At 56.1% G+C, this 19,175-nt stretch overlaps 1 protein-coding gene across 1 annotated transcript in view; it reads right to left on the bottom strand.

The window, feature by feature from the left end:
- Nucleotides 1–6,596: 6,596 nt before the first annotated feature.
- Nucleotides 6,597–19,175, bottom strand: part of MUC2 (mucin 2, oligomeric mucus/gel-forming) — a 48,596-nt gene continuing 36,017 nt past the window's right edge. The window contains exons 34-50 of the mRNA XM_043971448.1: nt 18,457–18,631; nt 17,815–18,062; nt 16,330–16,513; nt 15,549–15,771; nt 14,191–14,369; nt 13,621–13,690; nt 13,172–13,272; nt 13,042–13,073; nt 12,096–12,273; nt 11,252–11,356; nt 10,568–10,608; nt 10,085–10,207; nt 9,352–9,447; nt 9,025–9,153; nt 8,428–8,467; nt 7,252–7,378; nt 6,597–6,888 (exon numbers count right to left, since the gene is read on the bottom strand). Of these exons, the coding sequence (XP_043827383.1) occupies nt 6,657–6,888; nt 7,252–7,378; nt 8,428–8,467; nt 9,025–9,153; nt 9,352–9,447; nt 10,085–10,207; nt 10,568–10,608; nt 11,252–11,356; nt 12,096–12,273; nt 13,042–13,073; nt 13,172–13,272; nt 13,621–13,690; nt 14,191–14,369; nt 15,549–15,771; nt 16,330–16,513; nt 17,815–18,062; nt 18,457–18,631 (2,283 nt within the window). The 3' untranslated portion in view covers nt 6,597–6,656. The remainder of the gene's footprint in view (nt 6,889–7,251; nt 7,379–8,427; nt 8,468–9,024; nt 9,154–9,351; nt 9,448–10,084; nt 10,208–10,567; nt 10,609–11,251; nt 11,357–12,095; nt 12,274–13,041; nt 13,074–13,171; nt 13,273–13,620; nt 13,691–14,190; nt 14,370–15,548; nt 15,772–16,329; nt 16,514–17,814; nt 18,063–18,456; nt 18,632–19,175) is intronic.

Here is a 19,175-nt window from a genome sequence, read left to right as displayed (position 1 = left end):
TCAGGCCCTCCTGACAACATTGCACCACCTAGCTGGCCTACAATCTAGTGAGGGAAGATGGGGCCTGTTGGCCAGGAAGCAGTGCTATGAAGAGGGAATTCAGCTGGGGTGGAGACTGGAGGAATAAGACCATTGGCTGAGCTCTCCTGGTGCTTGTTGTCAGACAGCTTGACACGGAGGCAGCCCAGAACCGGGACAGCTCAGGGGCATGACTAAGGGATAGAGGGATGGAGGGAGGGAGGGAAACAAGGAGGGAGAGGGGGAGGGAGGGGTAAATGGAGAGAGAGAAGGAGGGATAGAAGGAGGGAGGGAGAGAGGGAGGGAGGGGTAAATGGAGAGAGAGAAGGAGGGAGGGAAACAAGGAGGGAGAAGGGGAGGGAGGGGTAAATGGAGAGAGAGAAGGAGGGAGGGAGAGGGGGAGGGAGGGGTAAATGGAGAGAGAGAAGGAGGGAGGGAGAGAGAGAGGGGGGGTAAATGGAGAGAGAGAAGGAGGGATAGAAGGAGGGAGGGAGAGAGAGAGGGATAGATGTCGAGTGGACAATTCACTCTTTGTTTGCCAAGCATTAATTAAGCCCATGCTGTGTTCAGGGCCTGATGCTGGGGCTGGGGGTACCAAAGTCAACCCACCCTCACAGTCTGTGCTCTCAGGAACTGACAATCTAAGGCAAGGACGGAAGCCAGTGACTCTGATAAAGAGATGGGTGGAAGGGGGCAACCTGACCAAGAGCTCAGAGTGCCCTTTCCCCTGGAGGGTGGGGGCTCAGGGGCTGCCAGGATGAACACTTCAGGGGAGGGAGGGCCGCTTTCCCGTGGTCTCTGGCATTCCTAATGTTGGGGGGAGGGGCAGTGATAGATGGTCAGTTACTTTGACAAGGCACCCAGGGCCCTGCACAAAACAGAGCAGCTCCTCCTGAGTGGGAGGCCCAGGCCCCCTCCCCTCGGCTCCCCACCCCCAGCCCTGATGTTCTTGTGTGCCCTCAGGCCCTTTTCCAGGTTGGCCCCTATTTCCAGGCCCCTCAGAGGAAACCCAGTGTCTGGGCAGCGGGGTTGCCACGGTTAGAAGCCCAATATGCAAATGCCTCCAGGGGCTGTTCTCCCCTTGTAGTGCCCAGGCTGGTGCCTCTCCACAGAAGGACAAACAGCACACAGGCAGCAGCTGCCCTAAGACTCACAGGCCTGGCACAGGGACTATTTACCTTTGAGATTTGTGGGTGTTTTCCAGAAATCCCCCCAAGGAGGCAAGTGTGCATAAGGGATGGGAGAGACCAGGATATCCTTTACTCCTGGCCCAGTGCACTGGGCGGGCCCTGGTGGAGATCAGTTGGCCAGGGCAGCCCCTCATCTTCGAGCAAGAGCTGGGGGCTCCCAGTCTACTTCTCCGTTCACCTTCCTGCTTCAGTCAAGCAAGGCCTGAAGGCCCTGATGGGTCTGGTCCAACCTATTCATCTTTCTGGGCCAGGAGAGGGAGACCAGAACGCCTGACCAGAGGAGGCCAGAGCAGGCCAGCCCTTCGACCCGGAAGCAACCATCTGATCCAACAAGCTGCTCCCAGGCCCAACCCCTGACCCCACATATGTCTGCCTCCAGCCTTGTAGCCTCTGAGGCTGAAAGAGACCTCTGAGCACCAAGGACAGGGGCAGACCAGCTGATCAGATGCTGGACTTGGAATCAGAAAGACCTGGATTCAAATTCAACCTCTGACACCTCTCTGTGTGACCAGCGAGTTTCTTAGTCTATAAAATGGGGATAATTATAGTCATAGTACCTACTGCATGGAGCTACCATGAGGCAGAGAAAGGCAGTGACAGAAAGAAACACGGAGACAGAAAGGCGGAGACACAGAAAGAGACAGAGACAGAGACAGAAAGACACTTCAAAACAGAGACACAGAGATGCAGAAAGATAGAGAAACAAGGACAAAAAAAAAAAAAAAACCAGACAGATACCGAAAGACAGAAAGACACACAGTCACAGAGAGGCAGGGAGACACAGACAGACAGACAGAGGGGCAGTTTACTGGGGTGTAGCCACTGCTCATGCTACAACTTCCTGATCCACAGGTGAGAGGCGGGTGGCAGGTGGACACCAAAGGTGGCCCCCTTCCCAGAGGGGCTAGTGCCACCTGAGCACCCCATCTAGGACTAGAAAGGGAAGAGGGTAGGCAGCTGTGTGCTCCCGGGCTGAGGTGGGTCTGAACTAGTCCTGGCCTCGTCTGTCCTCTCCACCAGGTCCATTCAAAAGTAATCCAGATGCCCACCAGATCGAAGCAGCCACAAGTGCTCCCCTCTCAATCAGTTCTCAGAACCTACACCAAAGCCCCAGTAGTCCCTGCTGCCTCTGAGACAAAACCCCACCCACTGTCTGAGGCTCTTCCCAAGCTGGCCTCAACCATGCTCTCGAGCCTTACTGGGCAGATATCAGTCCCTTCACACACCCTACGTTCCAGCTGAATAAGCCAACTTTCTGTCTTGAAGCCAACAATCGAGGTCCCAGCTCCATCATCCCTACCTCATCTCTGCCTCTCTTGGGGCTGAGCTCAGGGACCTGCCCTTTGGGGCAGAACCCACCACCCCTACCCCTGATAGTTTCTGCCTTCTCAGATTTTCTGGAGCCTGTTACCTAAACTTCTCCTTTGCCCCCCATCATTCCATACCACCCCCATGCCTTCCTCCACTCAATTTAGTAAGTATTGAGAGAGAGTGGGAGAGAGAACTGGGCCTAGGGCATCCCTGGTAGGCCTCAAAGAAAGGAAGACTGACCTTCCATCCATGTTGCCAGAGTGGCCCTGGGCAAGTCACTTAACCTCAGCACTCCTGGCATCTCCAAGAACTCCAGGTTATCATCACATTTCCTGCACCAAGAAAGTCAGAGGCCAGGCCAAAACAGTTATTAAGTACCAAGTGTGTCCAAGACGGAGTGCTTGACACCAAGGATGTAAAGACAAGCCCCACAGCAACTTCTATTCTGAGATGCACAAGTGAGAAAATATTCCTTATTTGGAGGAGGAGGAGAAAGTGCTGAGAGAGAGACCAGGAAGCTTCTCCTGTATCATGGCACCTGAGCGGAGCCTTGAAGAATGAACAAATGTCTGGGGCACAGAGGTGAGGAGGGCCACAGTCTGGGGAAAGCACAGAGATGAGAGATGGGGAAAGGCTCGAACACAAAGCCTGCAGTGCAGAGGACAGTGACTAGGACCAGGGCCCAGCCTCTCCTGAGCCCTCTGAATTCTGGCATCCCTCATCTAGCTTCATCGTGCTTAGCAATGAATGAGTTTCTTTCCACTCCAATCCTCCCTCAGCTACCAGTGGGATCTTCCTAAAGCCCAGCTCTGAGCATACCATTCTCCTGCTCAGAAACCCTCCATAATTCCCCAGTACTTCTAGAATAAAGTCCCACATTTTCCACTTAGTGTTTAAGACCCTCCACAGTTATCTTCACCCCCACCCACCCACCCAGCCACACCAACTTCCCCAGTGTCCTACCTCAGCCAGGCTCCCCCCTCCCTTCCACTTCTCCAAATTCTACTCATCCTTCAATGCTGACCTCAAGCCACACCTCCTCCAGGAAGCCCCCCACAATGATGCTGTCCCCAAGAGACCTCTGAGCACCAATAGCTTTGAGTCTTGCTCTGGGCTACACCGTGGGCTTCCCTGCTACCACTCAGTGGGACTCCTGGAATTATGAAATATCCAAGTCTTAAGCTCAGAGTAGATGGAATGAGTGGAAATTGAGGTGTTACTCAAATCTGAAAAGGAAAAAAAAAGCAAGGAATCCAAAGGCATAGAAAATCTGCACAGAGTCAGCCAACAAACATTTGATAAAGTGCCTACTGTGTGCCAGGCACCAAGCTCTGGAAATACAAAGCAAGGTATAAGACAATCCCTGCCCTCCAATGCCCTCACATTCTGATGGAGTAAATGTGGAGAACACTGGATACCACAAAACAGAGACAGAAGTTGGAGACAAACCGGAAAGCAGAGGGCTGGGGCTGGGTGTTTGCCGCCTCTCTCAACCTAATTTTTGCACCTGGCAAAATCACCTTTTTCTCATTCAGGAGAGGCGCCTCAGAATGACGGGTAGTCGGCTGACACATTGGATTGTTGGCTGGTTTTTTGAGAAGGCTGAACTTTCTGTGTTGATCAGAATGAGCTGGACCTCAACCCTCACTCACATCCATCTTTCTCTTCCCTCCAGCTATGCACCTACATCTTGTCTCTCCCTTTGAATGTAAGCTCCCGGAGGCCAGGGCCTCTTTCCAGTTTTTTCTTTCTCCCCAGGACCTAGCCCAGGATCTTCAAAAGAGAATAAAATGGAGCAAGCTTGACTCGGATTCCCGGCAAAATTCTCGAGCTCATTATCCGAGGGCTGGTTAGTGCGAACGCAGAGACAGAAGCTGCGCTCCAGCAGAGCCAGCCGGGCTTGCTCCAGAGCGGGGCGCGCCAAGCTCAGGTCATTTCCGGAGGGATCGCGAGAGGCTTCAGGCAGGACCTCCCCACCCCCACCCCTGCCCCCAGGGGCAGCGCTGTATTTGAGGGTCTCTCACATCATCGTTGTGGGGGGAAAGGCGTGGCAGTGTGATCTGGGTGCCAGCACCACTGAGAGCTGATCGAGTGCCTGACGAGTAAGACAAACGCGGGAGCCCCTAAGCTCACTGAGCATGATGCCTCCGAGGCCCTTTGGGGCTCCAGAGTCTGGATTCCCGAGTCCTAAGGGTGACATCTAGTGGCCGCAAGGAGACATCCCCTCACCATCCACTCAGCCCGTTTTTCCTTTGCCCCCGCTGGGGGTCGTGCCAACTCGCCCGCTCAGCGCCTATCCCCCAAACCGCTCTCCCTTTGACCGAGTGAGATGAGACAAACAGTCTGAGGACCTTCTGGTCCGAGAGCCCGGTCGGACCAAACTGGAAGCACTGGACATAGTTGTGGGCGTCAGCGACACGGCAGAGGGGACTGATAGAGAACCCGAGAAGGGAAGGTTCAGGGCTTTCTCCCAGGACCTGAAAGGCGGTCCTGTGGAGGGGCCATTAGCCTTGTCCTGCTCAGCCCTGGAGGGCAGACCCAGACGCCAGCTGAAGAGAGAGCCAAATTGAGGCCGCATGCCAGGAAAGACCTGTTGTGGTAAGAGCTTCCCCAGAGCGATCTTACCGCCTTCAAAGCGGAGCCCGCCCCAACGCAGTCAGAAGCTGCTGGACAATGACTGTCGAAGGCTGTTCCAGCCATGAAGTCTCTTCCTCTGCCATCTTGGCTTCACCCAGAAAATTTATCTCCATGAAGTCTTTTCCAACTCAAATTCTGGGACCAGAATTAATTCTACAAGGACTTTTGGGGTCTCATCTCCCAGATGGGTAAACTGAGATCCATAACCCAGCCTGTGGTCCCCCAAGGAGATAGGACAGAGACTCCTCAAGTCTCGGGCTCTTTCCTCACAAGATTTAGAGCCACAGAAAGCAGATTGTCTTCTAACATTTGGCGATGCCGTGCCCTCCATCACCTGCTGAGCCACCCAGGGACAAAGTCAATCCTCACCCACCTCTGCCAAACAGGCCCTGAGTCTGTCTTGAGGCACAGATGCCTCATGCTATTAAGTGTGAGCTCCCTGAGCCAACCCCTGAGCCAGGCCCCGCCCACCTGGGAAGTAGCATGGCATCTGGTTTGTGGAGAGCTTGTCCATCTATGGCCCTCCCCCAGTAGGGTGTAAGCCTGGGCTGGCATCAAATGGGCACCTAAAAAGTGTTTGGTGGACTGACTGTAGGGTTATCTACACATGGTGGGCATGGCCAGGCGGAGCATTGATGAAGTGATTGCCATGCACCAGGTATTGCCTACGAATCTCTGGAGACATCAGAAGCAAACAAGATGAGCAGCTGACACTCATGAGGAAAGACAAGTACAGGAAGCTGGAAGGGGAGGTGCAGCCTAAAAGGCATCTGGCAATGAGCAGAGAAGTCTAGAAAGTGAGTCAGAACAGGAGGGAGGGGAGCCTGGCCCCTCAGACGCTGGAGCCCCGTCTCCTCTCCTCGAGAGGCTGATGCTGTACTCCACCATGGCCCCTCAGGATTCTGGGAGCACCTCAGCACCATGAGACATTCCCTGAGGCCTAGGGCCTGAAAGGTGCAGAAGGCCTCATGCCCCTTCCCTTAAGAAGCTCAGACCCTGATTGGGACACCAATCACACAGACCCAGGAAAGGGCAACAGATACCACGGACAGCCAGACCAAGGACAAGCCCCGTGGGAGGATTTCAGCCAGCTGCCCTGCCCCCCCCCCGGGGAGCTCCCAAAGAGAGAGGGGTGGCCAGTGAGAGCCAATGGAACTTGGGGAGGAGCTCCTTGGCAGGTCTGCTTGCTTGGTGGGGTACCCCGGGCTCCTGTGGGCCATCCTGTCCCTGTTGCTCAGCACAGCAGGACCTGGCTCGCAGCCTCCCCACTCCTACCTCCCATTTGGCACACAGGGCAGGCGATGCCTGGTACCCCCTTACCCCAACACAAAATATTCTCACACATCTCTCTGCATAGTTTTATTGGTTAAGAGTAAAATGAAAAGATCAGAAAATAAATATTTTCTTAAATGTAATAAAAAGAGATGAGAAAGTCCTGAGGACTCTGCGATGAAAGCAGACAGGCGGCTCAAGCAGGAGACCGTGGGTGTAGACAGGCACTCAGCCTCTGGACCTCAGCAGGGCCCGGCGGGAGCGACTCTGGGAGCCCTTTGTGGCTTCCGCCAGAGGGAGTTGGCAGACGGTGTCCTGGCACCCACAGCTCTCGATGTAGATGTACTCGTGGGCAAGCGTTCCTCCTCCCTCACACTCCAGATCCACCACCTTGCTGCTGGTCTTCACCTCCTTGCAGCAAGAGCATCCATGGTCTATGCTCTGGGCCTCCTCTGAGTACCTGCAGGGAGGGACGTGAATGGCTGGGCCATTACTTCTGGGCAGAGCAGGCCCTGGCAGCCTCTTCCATGTAGCGGCAAAGTTCCTCTCCTTGCTCTCCAGCCTCCCACCAAATCCCAATGAAATCCAAAGCTTTGTCCCAACCCCAGGCTCTCTGTCACCAGGGGAGATGGAAGAGGCAGTCACAGGAACTGAGTTCTAGTGCTGCCTTCAGCCCTGCTTCCCTGGGGCTTCCCGGGTCTGGCCAGCCTACCAAAGGGGCTCACAGGAGAAGGAGGAGGAAGGGAGCCTTCAGCTGTATCGATGGTCCAGCCCAAGGCCAGGGGTCCCTCCTGCCCTGCCTGCCTTCACTTCCTCCACTTACTTGGCAAACGTCCCACAGGCTCCCGAGCAGTGATTGATCAGCAATTCCTTCTTGCAGTTACCCACAGAAATCACCTCCTTGCTTGGCACAGTTGAACAAGGTCTCCTGGTCTCATTTCGGAACGTGCCTTTGAAGGGAGGGACGAGGAGGGAGGAACAGAATCCTCAGAAACGTTGGAGAGTTGGAGATGTGACAGAAGGAGAATCCCCCCAGCTTCTCCAGGACCTCCAGTCAGCAGCATCACCCAGTCACCCTTCCCTCCTCTGTCCTCTCTTCAGGTTAGGAGTCCTTGTCCTAAGCTTCCCATCTAAACATTGACTCAGAGGTCCACATCTCAGCCAAACTGGGCAGTGCCCCTTTACACACCTAGCACAGTGCCCTGCACACACAGAAATGACTGTAATATTTGAGGAAGGAAGGAAAGGAGGAAGGGAGGGAAGGAAGAAAAGGAGAGAGGGAAGGAAAGGAGGGAGGGAAGGAAAGAAGGAAGAGAGGGAAGGAAGGAAGGAAGGAAGGAAGGAAGGAAGGAAGGAAGGAAGGAAGGAAGGAAGGAAGGAAGGAAGGAAGGAAGGAAGGAAGGAAGGAAGGAAGGAAGGAAGGAAGGAAGGAAAGGAGGAAGGGAGGGAAGGAAGGAAGGAAAGGAGGGAGGAAAGGAAAGAAGGAAGAGAAGGAAGGAAGGAAAGGAGGAAGGGAGGGAAGGAAGAAAAGGAGAGAGGGAAGGAAAGGAGGGAGGGAAGGAAAGAAGGAAGAGAGGGAAGGAAGGAAAGGAGGAAGGGAGGGAAGGAAGGAAGGAAAGGAGGGAGGAAAGGAAAGAAGGAAGAGAAGGAAGGAAGGAAAGGAGGAAGGGAGGGAAGGAAGGAAAGAAGGAAGCAAGGAAGCAAGGAAGGGATGAAGGGTGAAGACTCATCTGCCCCACAGAAGAAGGAGATAGGGGTAACAACCCCTCCTGTCCTCAGATCACCAACTCCACAACTTTTCCCACTGATACTTGGCTCAAGAGTAAAGGGGGCCCAGGGCCCCCCTGTCTCAGTCTAGCAAATGAGAAGGCAGCTCTTTCCCCTGCTCCCCCACCCCTCCCAGAGAGGAATCTTTCCCCGCTTGTGCCTAAATCCAAGCTGGCCAGCCAGACTGACCAGCAGGCGGGCTCCCCCAGACAAACAGGAGCTGGATACTCACATGTCTTACAACAACCATTATTCATGAGCTTTACTGTGCCCTAGGAACAAAGAGTAAGAAAAAGATACATGAGGCCCCCGAAGTGCCAAGAAGAGTTCCCATTTCGATGTCTCAAGGGAGCTGAAGGGTCCCTGGAGGAGCTGGAGTCTTTAGCCCAGAGGGGAATGTGGGAGCCATGTCATGTTGAAAAGGATGACTCTCCTGATTGGCTCCAGAGGACAGAGCAGGAGCAATGGGGGCTCAGGTCTAGTCTGAACGTTGGGATGAACATCCTAACACTGACAGCCAGCTCGATATTGAAGGGGCTGCCTCAGACAGTGCTGGGCTTCCCCTCAATGGAGGTGTTCAGATGAGACTGGAGGACCATTGATGGGGGGCAGGTGCTGGTTGCACTCAAGTCCCTTCTAATGCCAAGATCCTGTGACGGTTCCCCAAGGAAGTGGCCAGAACAGCCTGGTGGTCAGGGGCTAGACGGGTTCTCCCCTGAGCACCCCCAGCCAAGGCAGGCAGCACCCCATGTTCTCCCTGCCTTCCTGCCTTAGCACTTGGGAAGGACGCTCTAGGGAAGTGAGCCGGCTAGCCTTGGGAGCCACTCACAGGCTGGCAAGAGGCCAAGTCCAGGTCAGGACAAGTGATTTCTGAGACGGATGAGATGAGCTGGTCTTGAAACTTCATACAGCTGTAGACGGTGCAGTTGTCCTGAGGGTCGTTCTTCATCTCACCAGGCTGTATGGGCAGAAAGGAGGGGAGGGGAAGGGGCAGGGGAGAAGGGAGGGGTAGAGGGGAGGGGAGGGGAGGAGAATAGAGAAGAGATCCAGTCAGAGGACTGAAAGCTTTGTCTCCTCACATTTCCTTCCACCCAGAGCTTTTCTGAGCTTTTGCCAAGCCTGTGATAAAGGGTCCTGGGGGGTGGGGCATACTCACCTGGAGAAGCATGAGGCTGCCAGTCTGTTGCATCACACAGTGGGTCTGCTGGCACTTGGGACAGCATTGGTCTGGCACTTTCACAGGTTCAAACCCCTAGGAACAGCCCAACACAGAGCTTGGGGGGTCTGGCCCACAGCCCGAGGGCAAAAAGGCGCAGGAAGCCCTAAGTCCAGCCACTCTGATCTATCGCTTTCCCAGGCATGAGCAAAGGAGAACTCCAACCCCTCCAGTCAGGTCTGTGAGATGAGAGGGGCAGGTGCTATCCTCCCATCTTACAGATGAAGACACCAAGGCTCAGAGAGATGGAACAGCTCGCCTGGACCTTCACAGGCAGAAAGCATCAGAATGAAGACTGACATCTGATCTCAGGATGAAAGCTGAATCCCACAGTCTTTCTACTGTACTGACAGCCCAGGCTGCGGGGCAGGGGACCCAGAGTCAAAGTGAGATTCGGAGCACAGGGGCTTTCATACGTGAAGAGCCGAGCGGAGGAGAGGGGAGAAAACTGATCAGGAAACGACGTCCAAGAGGAGAAACGGACTGGACATTCACGGATGGCCCAGTGGGCTCTCCCCTGGCTCAAGGCTGGAGGTCCCAAATCAAATACAGAAGTCGTTCCCAGGAAAACCTGGGGCCCCAGGAAAGCTCTGCTTTCCTGGCAGTCAAGGCCCAGGGGCTTGAGAGGGGCACTGGGGCAAGGCAGGAGAACCACCCAGCTGCTGGCACTCACAGGTTTGCAGGAGACATTGCAAGGCACGTGGTTGCAGGAAATGATGTTTAGCTCAGTGGAAACATTGACCTTCTCAGTACAAAAACATTCTTGGCATTTGTCAGAGTACACTGGAGATCCAGGCTGTGAGGGCAAAAAGGAAAAAGAGGGAGGGAGAGAGGGAGAGGGATAAGGAGGGAAGGAGGTGTGGAGAGAGAGAGAGACAGACAGAGAGCAACACAGAGAGAAGGCCGTGAGTGCCTGGGAGGAGGCAGGGCACTCAGCATCTATTTAGGGGGCTGGACGTGGTCAGAAGCCCCACATCCACTGGCAGCACATCTGGCCCACTCAGGCCCATGGGAACGGCTGCAGGGGAACCTGCCTCTGATGTTCAATAAGATCAGCAGCAGGACTAGGGCTCCCAGCCCCACCCCCTCTCCACTCTGCTCCCCGTCCTGAGGGGGTCTGCCCCTATCTACGTTCTGGGAGACTTGGAGAGCTCACCTTGTATTCAGCCTGACCCAGGACACAAACACCCTTGGGCTCTAGAAAGAAGGAAGGAAAAGAGGCATTAGGACACATTGTTTGCAAGTGCTTTGTCATTGCCCCTACTCTTAGCTAATAGCTACTCCAAGCCTAGAAGGAACCGATGCCAAATTTCTGTTTTCCGAGCTTCCCACCTGTGGGCATTTGATGATGCCCTCTAGCACCTCCCAACATAGTGATAGTTACTGGGGCCTGAAGGAGACTGGCAGCCAAAGGGCTTCCGGTTCCTTCCGTGTCCAAAGCATTTGACGAGGAAGGCCTGTTGGCTCTGAGGCCTCAGATGCCCCAGCTCTCTCCCCGGAGCGTGTGGCCAGGCCAGCCCTCGATCCTCCCTGCTGTCCATCATCGCTCTCTGTACGGTGCACATTACATCGTTGCAAGATGGGAAGGAAGCTGGGTCACCGGGCCTGACCGCTTCCAGGCCCACCAACTCTGTGGGACCTCAGCACCTTCTGTCATTCGTCAGACCTCTGGCGGGGGGTCCAAGCCCCTGGGCCCTGACCATCCCCAAAGCTTGCCCGGGAGCCTGACCCATGCTGCCCTGCCTCAGCACCCCTCCCAACACAGCAGGGACATAGCAGAGAGGGACGCCCTCTCTCCCCTGTCCTGCCTCCACAGCGGGTCCTGAAGAGGGAGACTTACCGCAGGTGTGGACAGGGCAGCACTTGCCAGGCACAAGCTTCGTCTTGAGCTCAAATCCCACAGAGCACACAGGTGGCTTGGTTTCGCACAGGCTTGTGTTGCATTCTGTGAGGGCAAAAAGATTCAGGAGAGAGATGGATACGGCCCTGGGGTGGGGGGGGGGGAGGATGAGGGAGCCCTGCCCGGGGCACCTCCCTGTCAGGGCGCCAGCTCTCTCCAGCTCAGTGCCCATCATTGCCACAGAACACGGATGCCCATACAGAGCCACTGAGGCTGGACCAGTCCCGAGTGGAGCTCAGGCTCACTCCAGGGTCAGAAGGAGATGCCTGACATTGGGGGTCTGATGGGCATGGAGCCAAGGATCCTGAGAGGGAGAAGGTATCACCTCATTTGGGTCTGAATGAGGCTCAACCCCAGAGAGTCACTGGTCCTTTCAGCAGCTCCTTCCTGCCCTCGGCTCAGCTGGGCGTCTCTAGAGGTCGTGTCCCACGAGGGCAGGGCTTTGGGAAATGGCCCCCGGAGGGAAATCATGGGCATGTTCACAGGACCCTGCGCTTGTTAGCGCGTCATGGGGAAGGGGCCAGCCTGCTGCCGAGAGCCCCAGAAGGCGTGGGCGGGGCAGGGATCTACCAAATGGGGGTGAGGACATGTGTTCTAGCGATCTCTGAGGGCTGGTTGGCAGAACACGCTTTGTATCTGGGTCGGTGCGCTCTGGCCATCTGCGCCACAAGCTGAGCACATCCCCAGGGCGACATGCACGTGGCAAGCTCCCCAGCACCCGAGAGAGGGACCCTGCCTGGCCCGCAGACAGCCCCTGCCCGGCCCACGCCCAGCCCACTCTTACTGCAGTAGGTCACGTTGCAGCAAGTGTCGAGGGCATCCACCTCAATGACAGGGTACGTGCCCTCCTCTGGGCATGACTCAATCTTCATCTGCTTACACTGCTTGTCCTCACACACAATGCCATTGCCTCCCTCCAGGCAGATACAGTTCTTGCAGTCAAACTCAAAGCGTTCCCCAAACTAGCAGGGCAAAAAGAACACAGTGAGGGAGGGAGGGAGGGAGACAGGGAGGCAGGGAGGCAGGAGGGAGGAGGGGAGGAAGGGAGGCAAGGAAAGATGAGGGGAGGGAGGAGGCAGGGAGGAGGTAGGGAGGCAGGAGGGAGGGAGGGAGGCAGGGAGGAGGCAGGGAGGCTTCCCTGGGACCTGGGAGTGAGGGGAGGGGAAGTCCTGCCAGGGACATCAGCTTCCCTGGGCTCTGCCCACAGCACTGGGGTACAGAGCCTGCTGCTCAGTCCCCCACAGTCAGGAGGCTGGGTCCCACAGGCTAACTGACCACCATGGGCAAGAGGACAGCATTCCTGCTTGGACAGATGCAGAGCCTCCTGATCCCCCAGTGCCCAGCAGGAGGCTGCTGCCAAATTAAAAGATGTGGTGGCTTTGCTCTCCCCAGAGCCCTCAGTGTGATTGAAAGGGATAAGGCCAGAGTGAAGGGAGGACCTGGAGAAAGTCACCGGCCTGCCCACTCTGCCTGCAGACCCCAAGACCTGACAAGCAGGCCATGGGATCCAGCTGAGGCTCAGCACCCCCTCAGAAAAGAGATATCTCTTCCCCTTGAAGAGGGAATGATGTCAGGTTAACCCCAGGGAGACCGAGTCCCGGTCCCTAAAGCAGCCTCCACACAACATGGCTGGTTGATGCAGCCTTTCCTGGATCCTTCTGTGGGAGTCCCAGCTCCCACTCTGTGCCCACATCCCAACCCTTGCACAAGGTAATGGAGCCAGGTCAGACCTCTCTGGGCACATTGTCCGGTCCCACACAGCCTAGAGAGAAAGAAAAAGGAATCCGTTTAGAGCAGGGGAAACAATTCCCGGCCCTGGGCCTCATGCCAGGCTCCCACTCAAAGGTCAGCCCAACCTACCACAGGTCTGCACACAGACATCGACGCCGGGGGCAAAGCCGATGGTGCCACTGGGGCAGAAGCAACCTTCCACTGTCCTGTTGTCCTTGGGCACCTCTGGGCTGGAAGAGGAGGGATGGAGAGGGTGAGGCCAGGCCAGGCTCCCCTGGCTTCAGGCACAGGGCCTGATGGTGTCTCTCCAGAGACTTCCTGTCTTTCAGGTGAGTGCCCTGAGAGGGCATCAAATCAACAGCTTTGGGGACAAACACGAGCTCTGTCAGGACACGGAGCAGTCAGATGTTTTCCATAGGCTTTGGGTGAGGCATGGGACGTTGACCAAGGCCCAGAGTCAGCAGCCCTGGGCAAGCCCCAACAGAACCGAAAGCCACCACTGTGAAATGAAGGGGGCAGAAGGAGTCAGTGGGCAGGGAGATGGGACAGAGGACAGGGCTGCAGGCCTGGCCCCTTACCTGGATTTGCAGGTTGGCTCTTCAGCGGGACCGCAGGCCTTGTACTCCTTGTGAGGTGGGCACGTCAGCTCTGGGGGACAGAAGACAAACCCACCAATACCGATGGTAAGCAGGCTGGCAAGCCGACAAGCCTGGTCCAGCTTCCCACCCTTGGGAGTGAGGTACCTCTGATTTCTGACCAAAGCAGCCAGCCCAGCATCACCCAACAATCTCTGCATCCACCCCTCCCTCTCTACCCTTGCCCATAGGAAAGGAGAGGCTGGGTAAACAATGACACATGGCCCTGTCCAGAGCCAGCCTGAGCTCAGACAAGGGTGGGAGAGAGGAAGGTGAACCCTGAGCCACCTCCCACTCCCTTCCAAGATCTTTCCTGCTCTCACCTTCCCCTTGCCCCAAAGCCTTCTTCCCTACCCGGACCTTGGGCCTGATAGGACATACCAGCCTCTGATGGGCTGGGCACAAGGCTGGGATGCCCAGCAGTGGAGCGAAGCCCAGCCACAGCAGTGGGCAGGGGAGCAAGCTATCCCCAAGCTCAGCCCCAGCTGCCGCCGAGTGGCCAACCCCACTCACCACAGGCACCGTGGGTGTGTTCTCGCCAGCTAATGCAGATGCCCTCGTGTGCACAGAGGGCTGCATAGGTCTGCAGGCTGGCACACTCCATGCCAGAGTCGGGCACAAAGCAGTTATCAAAGACACAGGCGTCATAGTAGTGCTGGGGCGGGACATATTTGTGGCACTTGGCAAAGAGGCTGAAAGGAAAAACAGAAGCACCTTGTCTGTATGCCCAGTGTCTGCCTCAGACGCTGCCCGTCAGCCCCCCAAGCTTGCTCCTGAACATGGGCCCAGGCCCTCCAAGTGGGCATCACCTCGGCCATGCCAGGCACACCATCCCAGGAGTTCTGGGGAGGCCAGCAGACGTGCCTGGCAGACTTGTTTCCCCCAAGGAGTGAGGGGCCTTTGGGAAACCTCAGGCAAATGAGATAAATCTGGAAAAAGGAGACCCTGGCACAAAAGGCAGGACAAAGTGAGGGCCCCCAAACTTCCAACCCTGAATTCTTCCCCATTGAGGCTATTGAGCAGCTGAATGGGGCCCCCAAAGCATTCAGTCCTATGCCAGCAGCCCCCATGCTGGCTCCCTGACTGAGAGCAAGCCAACACTTGGATGCTTCCCCTGATGGGGAGCTCACTGCTTCACCCCCCACTTCATTGTCAGAAAGTCCTTCCTTACAGCTGGTCAGCACAGACTCACTCGCCACCTACCGCTGCCTTCCCTGTGGTCCCCAAATTCCTCCCACGGCCTCCAGGCCGAGCCATCCCCAATCCTGGCAGGAAAATCCTTCCCATGTGGTAATTCCAGAAGAATAAAGGGCTCCCTCCCTTGCCTCCTTCTCAGCTGGATGGGATCTGATGGAATGACCTCTCGTGTCCCTCCCAGCTCTGAATCTCTGACCTAATAAGTTTTTCAGAGGCAGCCTCAGGCCTGGGGCAGAGCTGCCAGCTCTGGGCCTTGTCTTCTGAAGTCCCAGAGGCCTTTTCTCCTCATCCAGGCACCTCCACCCAATTAATCCCAGGTTTAGTGGAGGCTGGGAGCCCTGGGCCACAGGTCACTAACCTCCCATATGTGCTGGGAGTCCTGACATTCAATTCTTTATGTCATGGGGATGGTAGGTTGGCAGGGTCCCTCAGAACCCCCAGGAGGCCTTCAGGAGACAGAGCTCTTGGACTGGGAGCCATCAATGTCACAGACCCTGCCTCCTCCTGCCATTCCACATCCCTGGGAGGCAGGAATGCTGTAGGCAGCTGCAACTGTGCCCATTTACAAAGGAGAAAACTGAGGCTCATCTCAGTCAGGAGATTGCCTGAGATCTCATTATAACTGGGGGGGGGGGCTGGAGGAGGTCCCTGGGGGGTCAAGAGCCCAGGGTTACCTGCCCTTGATGAGCTCACAGAGCGGTGATGGGACACAGCCCGCGGGGGGTTGTGGCACTCCAGGCTTGGTAACAGAGGGGGATTTGGTCGTGAAGCTGTTCTGAGGGCAGTGAGGCTTCGAGGGGTCATTCACCACCCACTCGTCGGCCATGACTTCACAGTCAGAGATGACCTCTCCACTGGGCAGCATGCAGTCATCGGCTGTATTGTTGGTGCAGGTGCCTGGATGAGGAGAAAAGGCCTCTGGGACTTCAGAAGACAAGGCCCAGAGCCGGCAGCTCTGCCCCAGGTGGCCAGGATGCACTGGGCTGCCTGCTGATCCTTGGGGTTTGCCAGCGGTCCCAGTGGGGCTGGGGCTGCCATTGGGGACCCCAGCCTAAGGCCCGCCTACACCACTGGGTACATCCCCATGAACCTGGAAGGATCCTGAAGAAAAGGGACCAGAGGATGGGAGAAGAGCTCGGGGCTTCCGATGGCAGCCGGATGGGATCCCAGCCCTTCAGGCTGGGGCAGAACACCTCCATTAGGCAAGAGGCCACCTCTCAGCCCCCTTGGCACCTAATGCGGCTACTCTCCACTGGCAGTCATTTGTCCTGGCCCTGCCTCAGAGACCATGATCCCAGCAGGCTTGTGCCAAAGGGTAGACAGCAAACGAGGCTGACCCAACACACACACACACACACACACACACACACACACGTGCACACGCTGCACTCTCAAGGCTGGGTCTAGTCCAACCCTGAGGGAGGGGGCCCGTAAGGCTCAGGATGGATCCCTTACCACACTGGCCTTTGGTGTTGTTGCCGAATTTGTTGTAAGGCATCTTGATGGCGAAGGAGAGGCCGTTGTAAGACACCAGAACTCCGAGCTCGGGGATTTCCACCACATAGTTGATGCCAGTCTCATAGACTTGGAGGCCGTACTTCTTATAGGGCAGTGCCACCTCCTGCTTGTTCACCAACACCTGCAGCACAGAGAGAGGTCAGGAAGGGGCCCGGGGCTCCCCGAGCAGCTGGGGGCAGGGGTTTGGAGGGCAGACAAAATGAATCAGGCGGCCTGGCTTTGAATGGCACCTCTGCCTCTGGGCAGGGAAGAGGCTTGAGCAGGCCCCTCCCATGCTGGGCCTCAGATTCTGCCCGCAGCAGATGAAGGAAGCAGCAGGGCAGTGGGGTGGGGCCGGCTCTGTTGACCTGGCTGTTTATCGTTGGGTGATGAGGGCAGACCCCTGGGGGCGGGGGGCGGGCAGGCAGCTCCACAGCCTGACTCTGAGGCGTGGGGCCAACAGTGAGAACAGGACAGGCCCTCCTGGTTCTGAGAGCCAGCCTGTGGGAAAGCCAGCGCTTCCCAGTCCCCAGGAGATCTCTCATCTGGAGCCCCACCGCTAGGCAGGGCTGCAGGGCTGCCCAGGGCCCAGATGTCGCCCTCCCCATTTCTTCCCCACCTCAGTGGACACACCCCCTCTTTGACGAGCGAAGCTGAAGGCCAGTGTGCCCAGGTGCCATGCCTCGGAGGGGGCATCTTGCATTCCTTCCTCTCCCCCTCTCCAGAAGTCTAAGCCATGACCCAGCTAGACAAGTCTGCCTTCATAGCAGCTGCTGGGCGGGCTCTCCACTCCACTCCCCCCATCTCCTCATTCACTGCCCCTGGACTGTTGCTTCCTCCTGGGTCCTCCTCCTGGCCATCCTTTCCTAAAGCACAAGTTGGGAAACCCCTCTTGCTTAAGAAGCTTCCTTCTGTTGGTCACTAAGCTGCTTAGAACCTTGGCCTTTCCCTTCTCAGTCTTCTTCCACAGCACTCCTTTCCCAAACCGCCCTGCGCTGCAGACACACTGGTCTCCGTGCTGCTCCTCACGCAGGATGATGATCGTCCTTCTCTATGCCTTTGCACCAGCTGTCCCCCACATCTCGCCTCCCTTCTTCGACCCCCTGAATTCCTCTGAAACGGTCCCAAACCCCAGCTTCTGCAGGGCTCTTTGTCTGGTCCCCTCCAGCTCCAAGAGTCCTCTCCCCCAGGACACTTTGTATCCACCCTGTGGATCTAAGTTCCACTTCGGACGCTTTTGAAAGCAGGGATTATTCTGGTTTTCTCTTAATATCTCCAGTGCCCAGCACAGCGCCTAGCACACAGTAAGTCCTTCCTAAATGTTTGCCAATTGAGTGATTGAGAGTCCTTTGTCCAGTGGAGTTCTCTGTGCCCCATGCCCTGGCCAGTGCCCTGTGGTCCAGAGAACCGGACATGGGCAAGCTAAACGAACCCACAGCGCACCTGGACCTTCATGGGTGCCATCTGGATGGTCTTGATGAGAGTTTCCTGGGTCTCGTGCTTCACAATGAGGGTACGTGGGCAGGACACCTTGTCATTGACGTCACAGTGGTAGTTGTCGATGTAAACACCAAAGTTGTCCACGGTGGGAGAGATCTCTTCCACAAGGATATAGGTACAGTTTCCTTGGTAACTGTAGTAGAGCCCATCAAAGGTGGTGTAATGGGGGTCTCCCCAGCCCGTGCAGTAACCTGCAAAAGTAGCATTTGCCCTGAGCTGCTGTCCTAGGGGGTTTCCTGGGAGCCCCCAAATCCTCATTCCAGGGACTGTTTGCATATAAGGCAGCTGCCTTAGGTTCCTGGACTGAGAATTCCGCTTCGCAAACTCCCCAAATTGACTAAGTTCCTGCGGCACATTGCATACCTCTTTTTTTATCTTTGGAGGTCCAGCACCTAAGACAGTTCCTGGGGCTTACTTCTGGCACATAGTAGGTACTTACTCATGGCACACAGTTGGTACTTACTTCCCAATTCCTGTCGAATTGAATGAGACCCACCTGCCGCCGTAACACCTGTCATTCTATCTTTCCCAACTACCAGAATCGACACAGGGGACAGTTGATCCAGGAAGGGACCAGCTACTTACAGTCACACTCCCAGTGGCCACAGCAGCCATCAGGGTCCAGGACCCACACAGGGGAGAGACCATTGCTACACACAGGCTTGGGTGGCGGGTCACACACCTTCTCGAAAATCTCTACTGTGTTATTGTACTTGCACACGGCCATGATGCAGTCACACAACCACCAAGTCTCGTTCTCCTATAGCCATGGGAGTAGCAAGGAAAGAAATGGTTGGCCAGGATCCAAATTATAGGCCTGAGACCCAGAGATTCAGGACCCCAGCCTAGCTCTTTCCCTGTCACCCCATGGGACCTTGGGCCAATCCCTTCTCCTCTCTGGGCTCCTGTGGGGAAACAATACAATGTAGAAGAAAGATCCCTGACCCCTAGATCTGTACTGAGCTGGAATCCAGTCCCTTCCCCATCTGTCCAGTGGGACTAATAAGAGCCAGGACTAATCCCTGGGGATGTGGTGGGAGAACAGTTTGTATGGCCTCCCATGATTGTCAGCCTTGACCCCCCCATTAGCAGGTCATGGACTCTAGGAGGGTCCAGCTAGCCACACCTCAGGCAGGCCTGGTAGCCCGGGGCTCTTGACCCAGCAGTCTCACTCACAAGATAGAAAGAAAACCAAAATGGCTTTGGGAGCCTTGGAAGGAGGAAGATGGATACCATGCTCATCCCCATAGTTGGAGGGGAGGAGGGGAGAGAGCCTTTCACCAGGCTGCAGCTCACAGTCTCTT

The sequence above is a fragment of the Dromiciops gliroides genome, chromosome 6, assembly GCF_019393635.1.
Source record: "Dromiciops gliroides isolate mDroGli1 chromosome 6, mDroGli1.pri, whole genome shotgun sequence".
Taxonomy (NCBI): Eukaryota; Metazoa; Chordata; class Mammalia; order Microbiotheria; family Microbiotheriidae; genus Dromiciops; species Dromiciops gliroides.
Note: the sequence above shows the minus strand (reverse complement) of the source record. Positions and strands in the feature narration are given on the sequence as shown.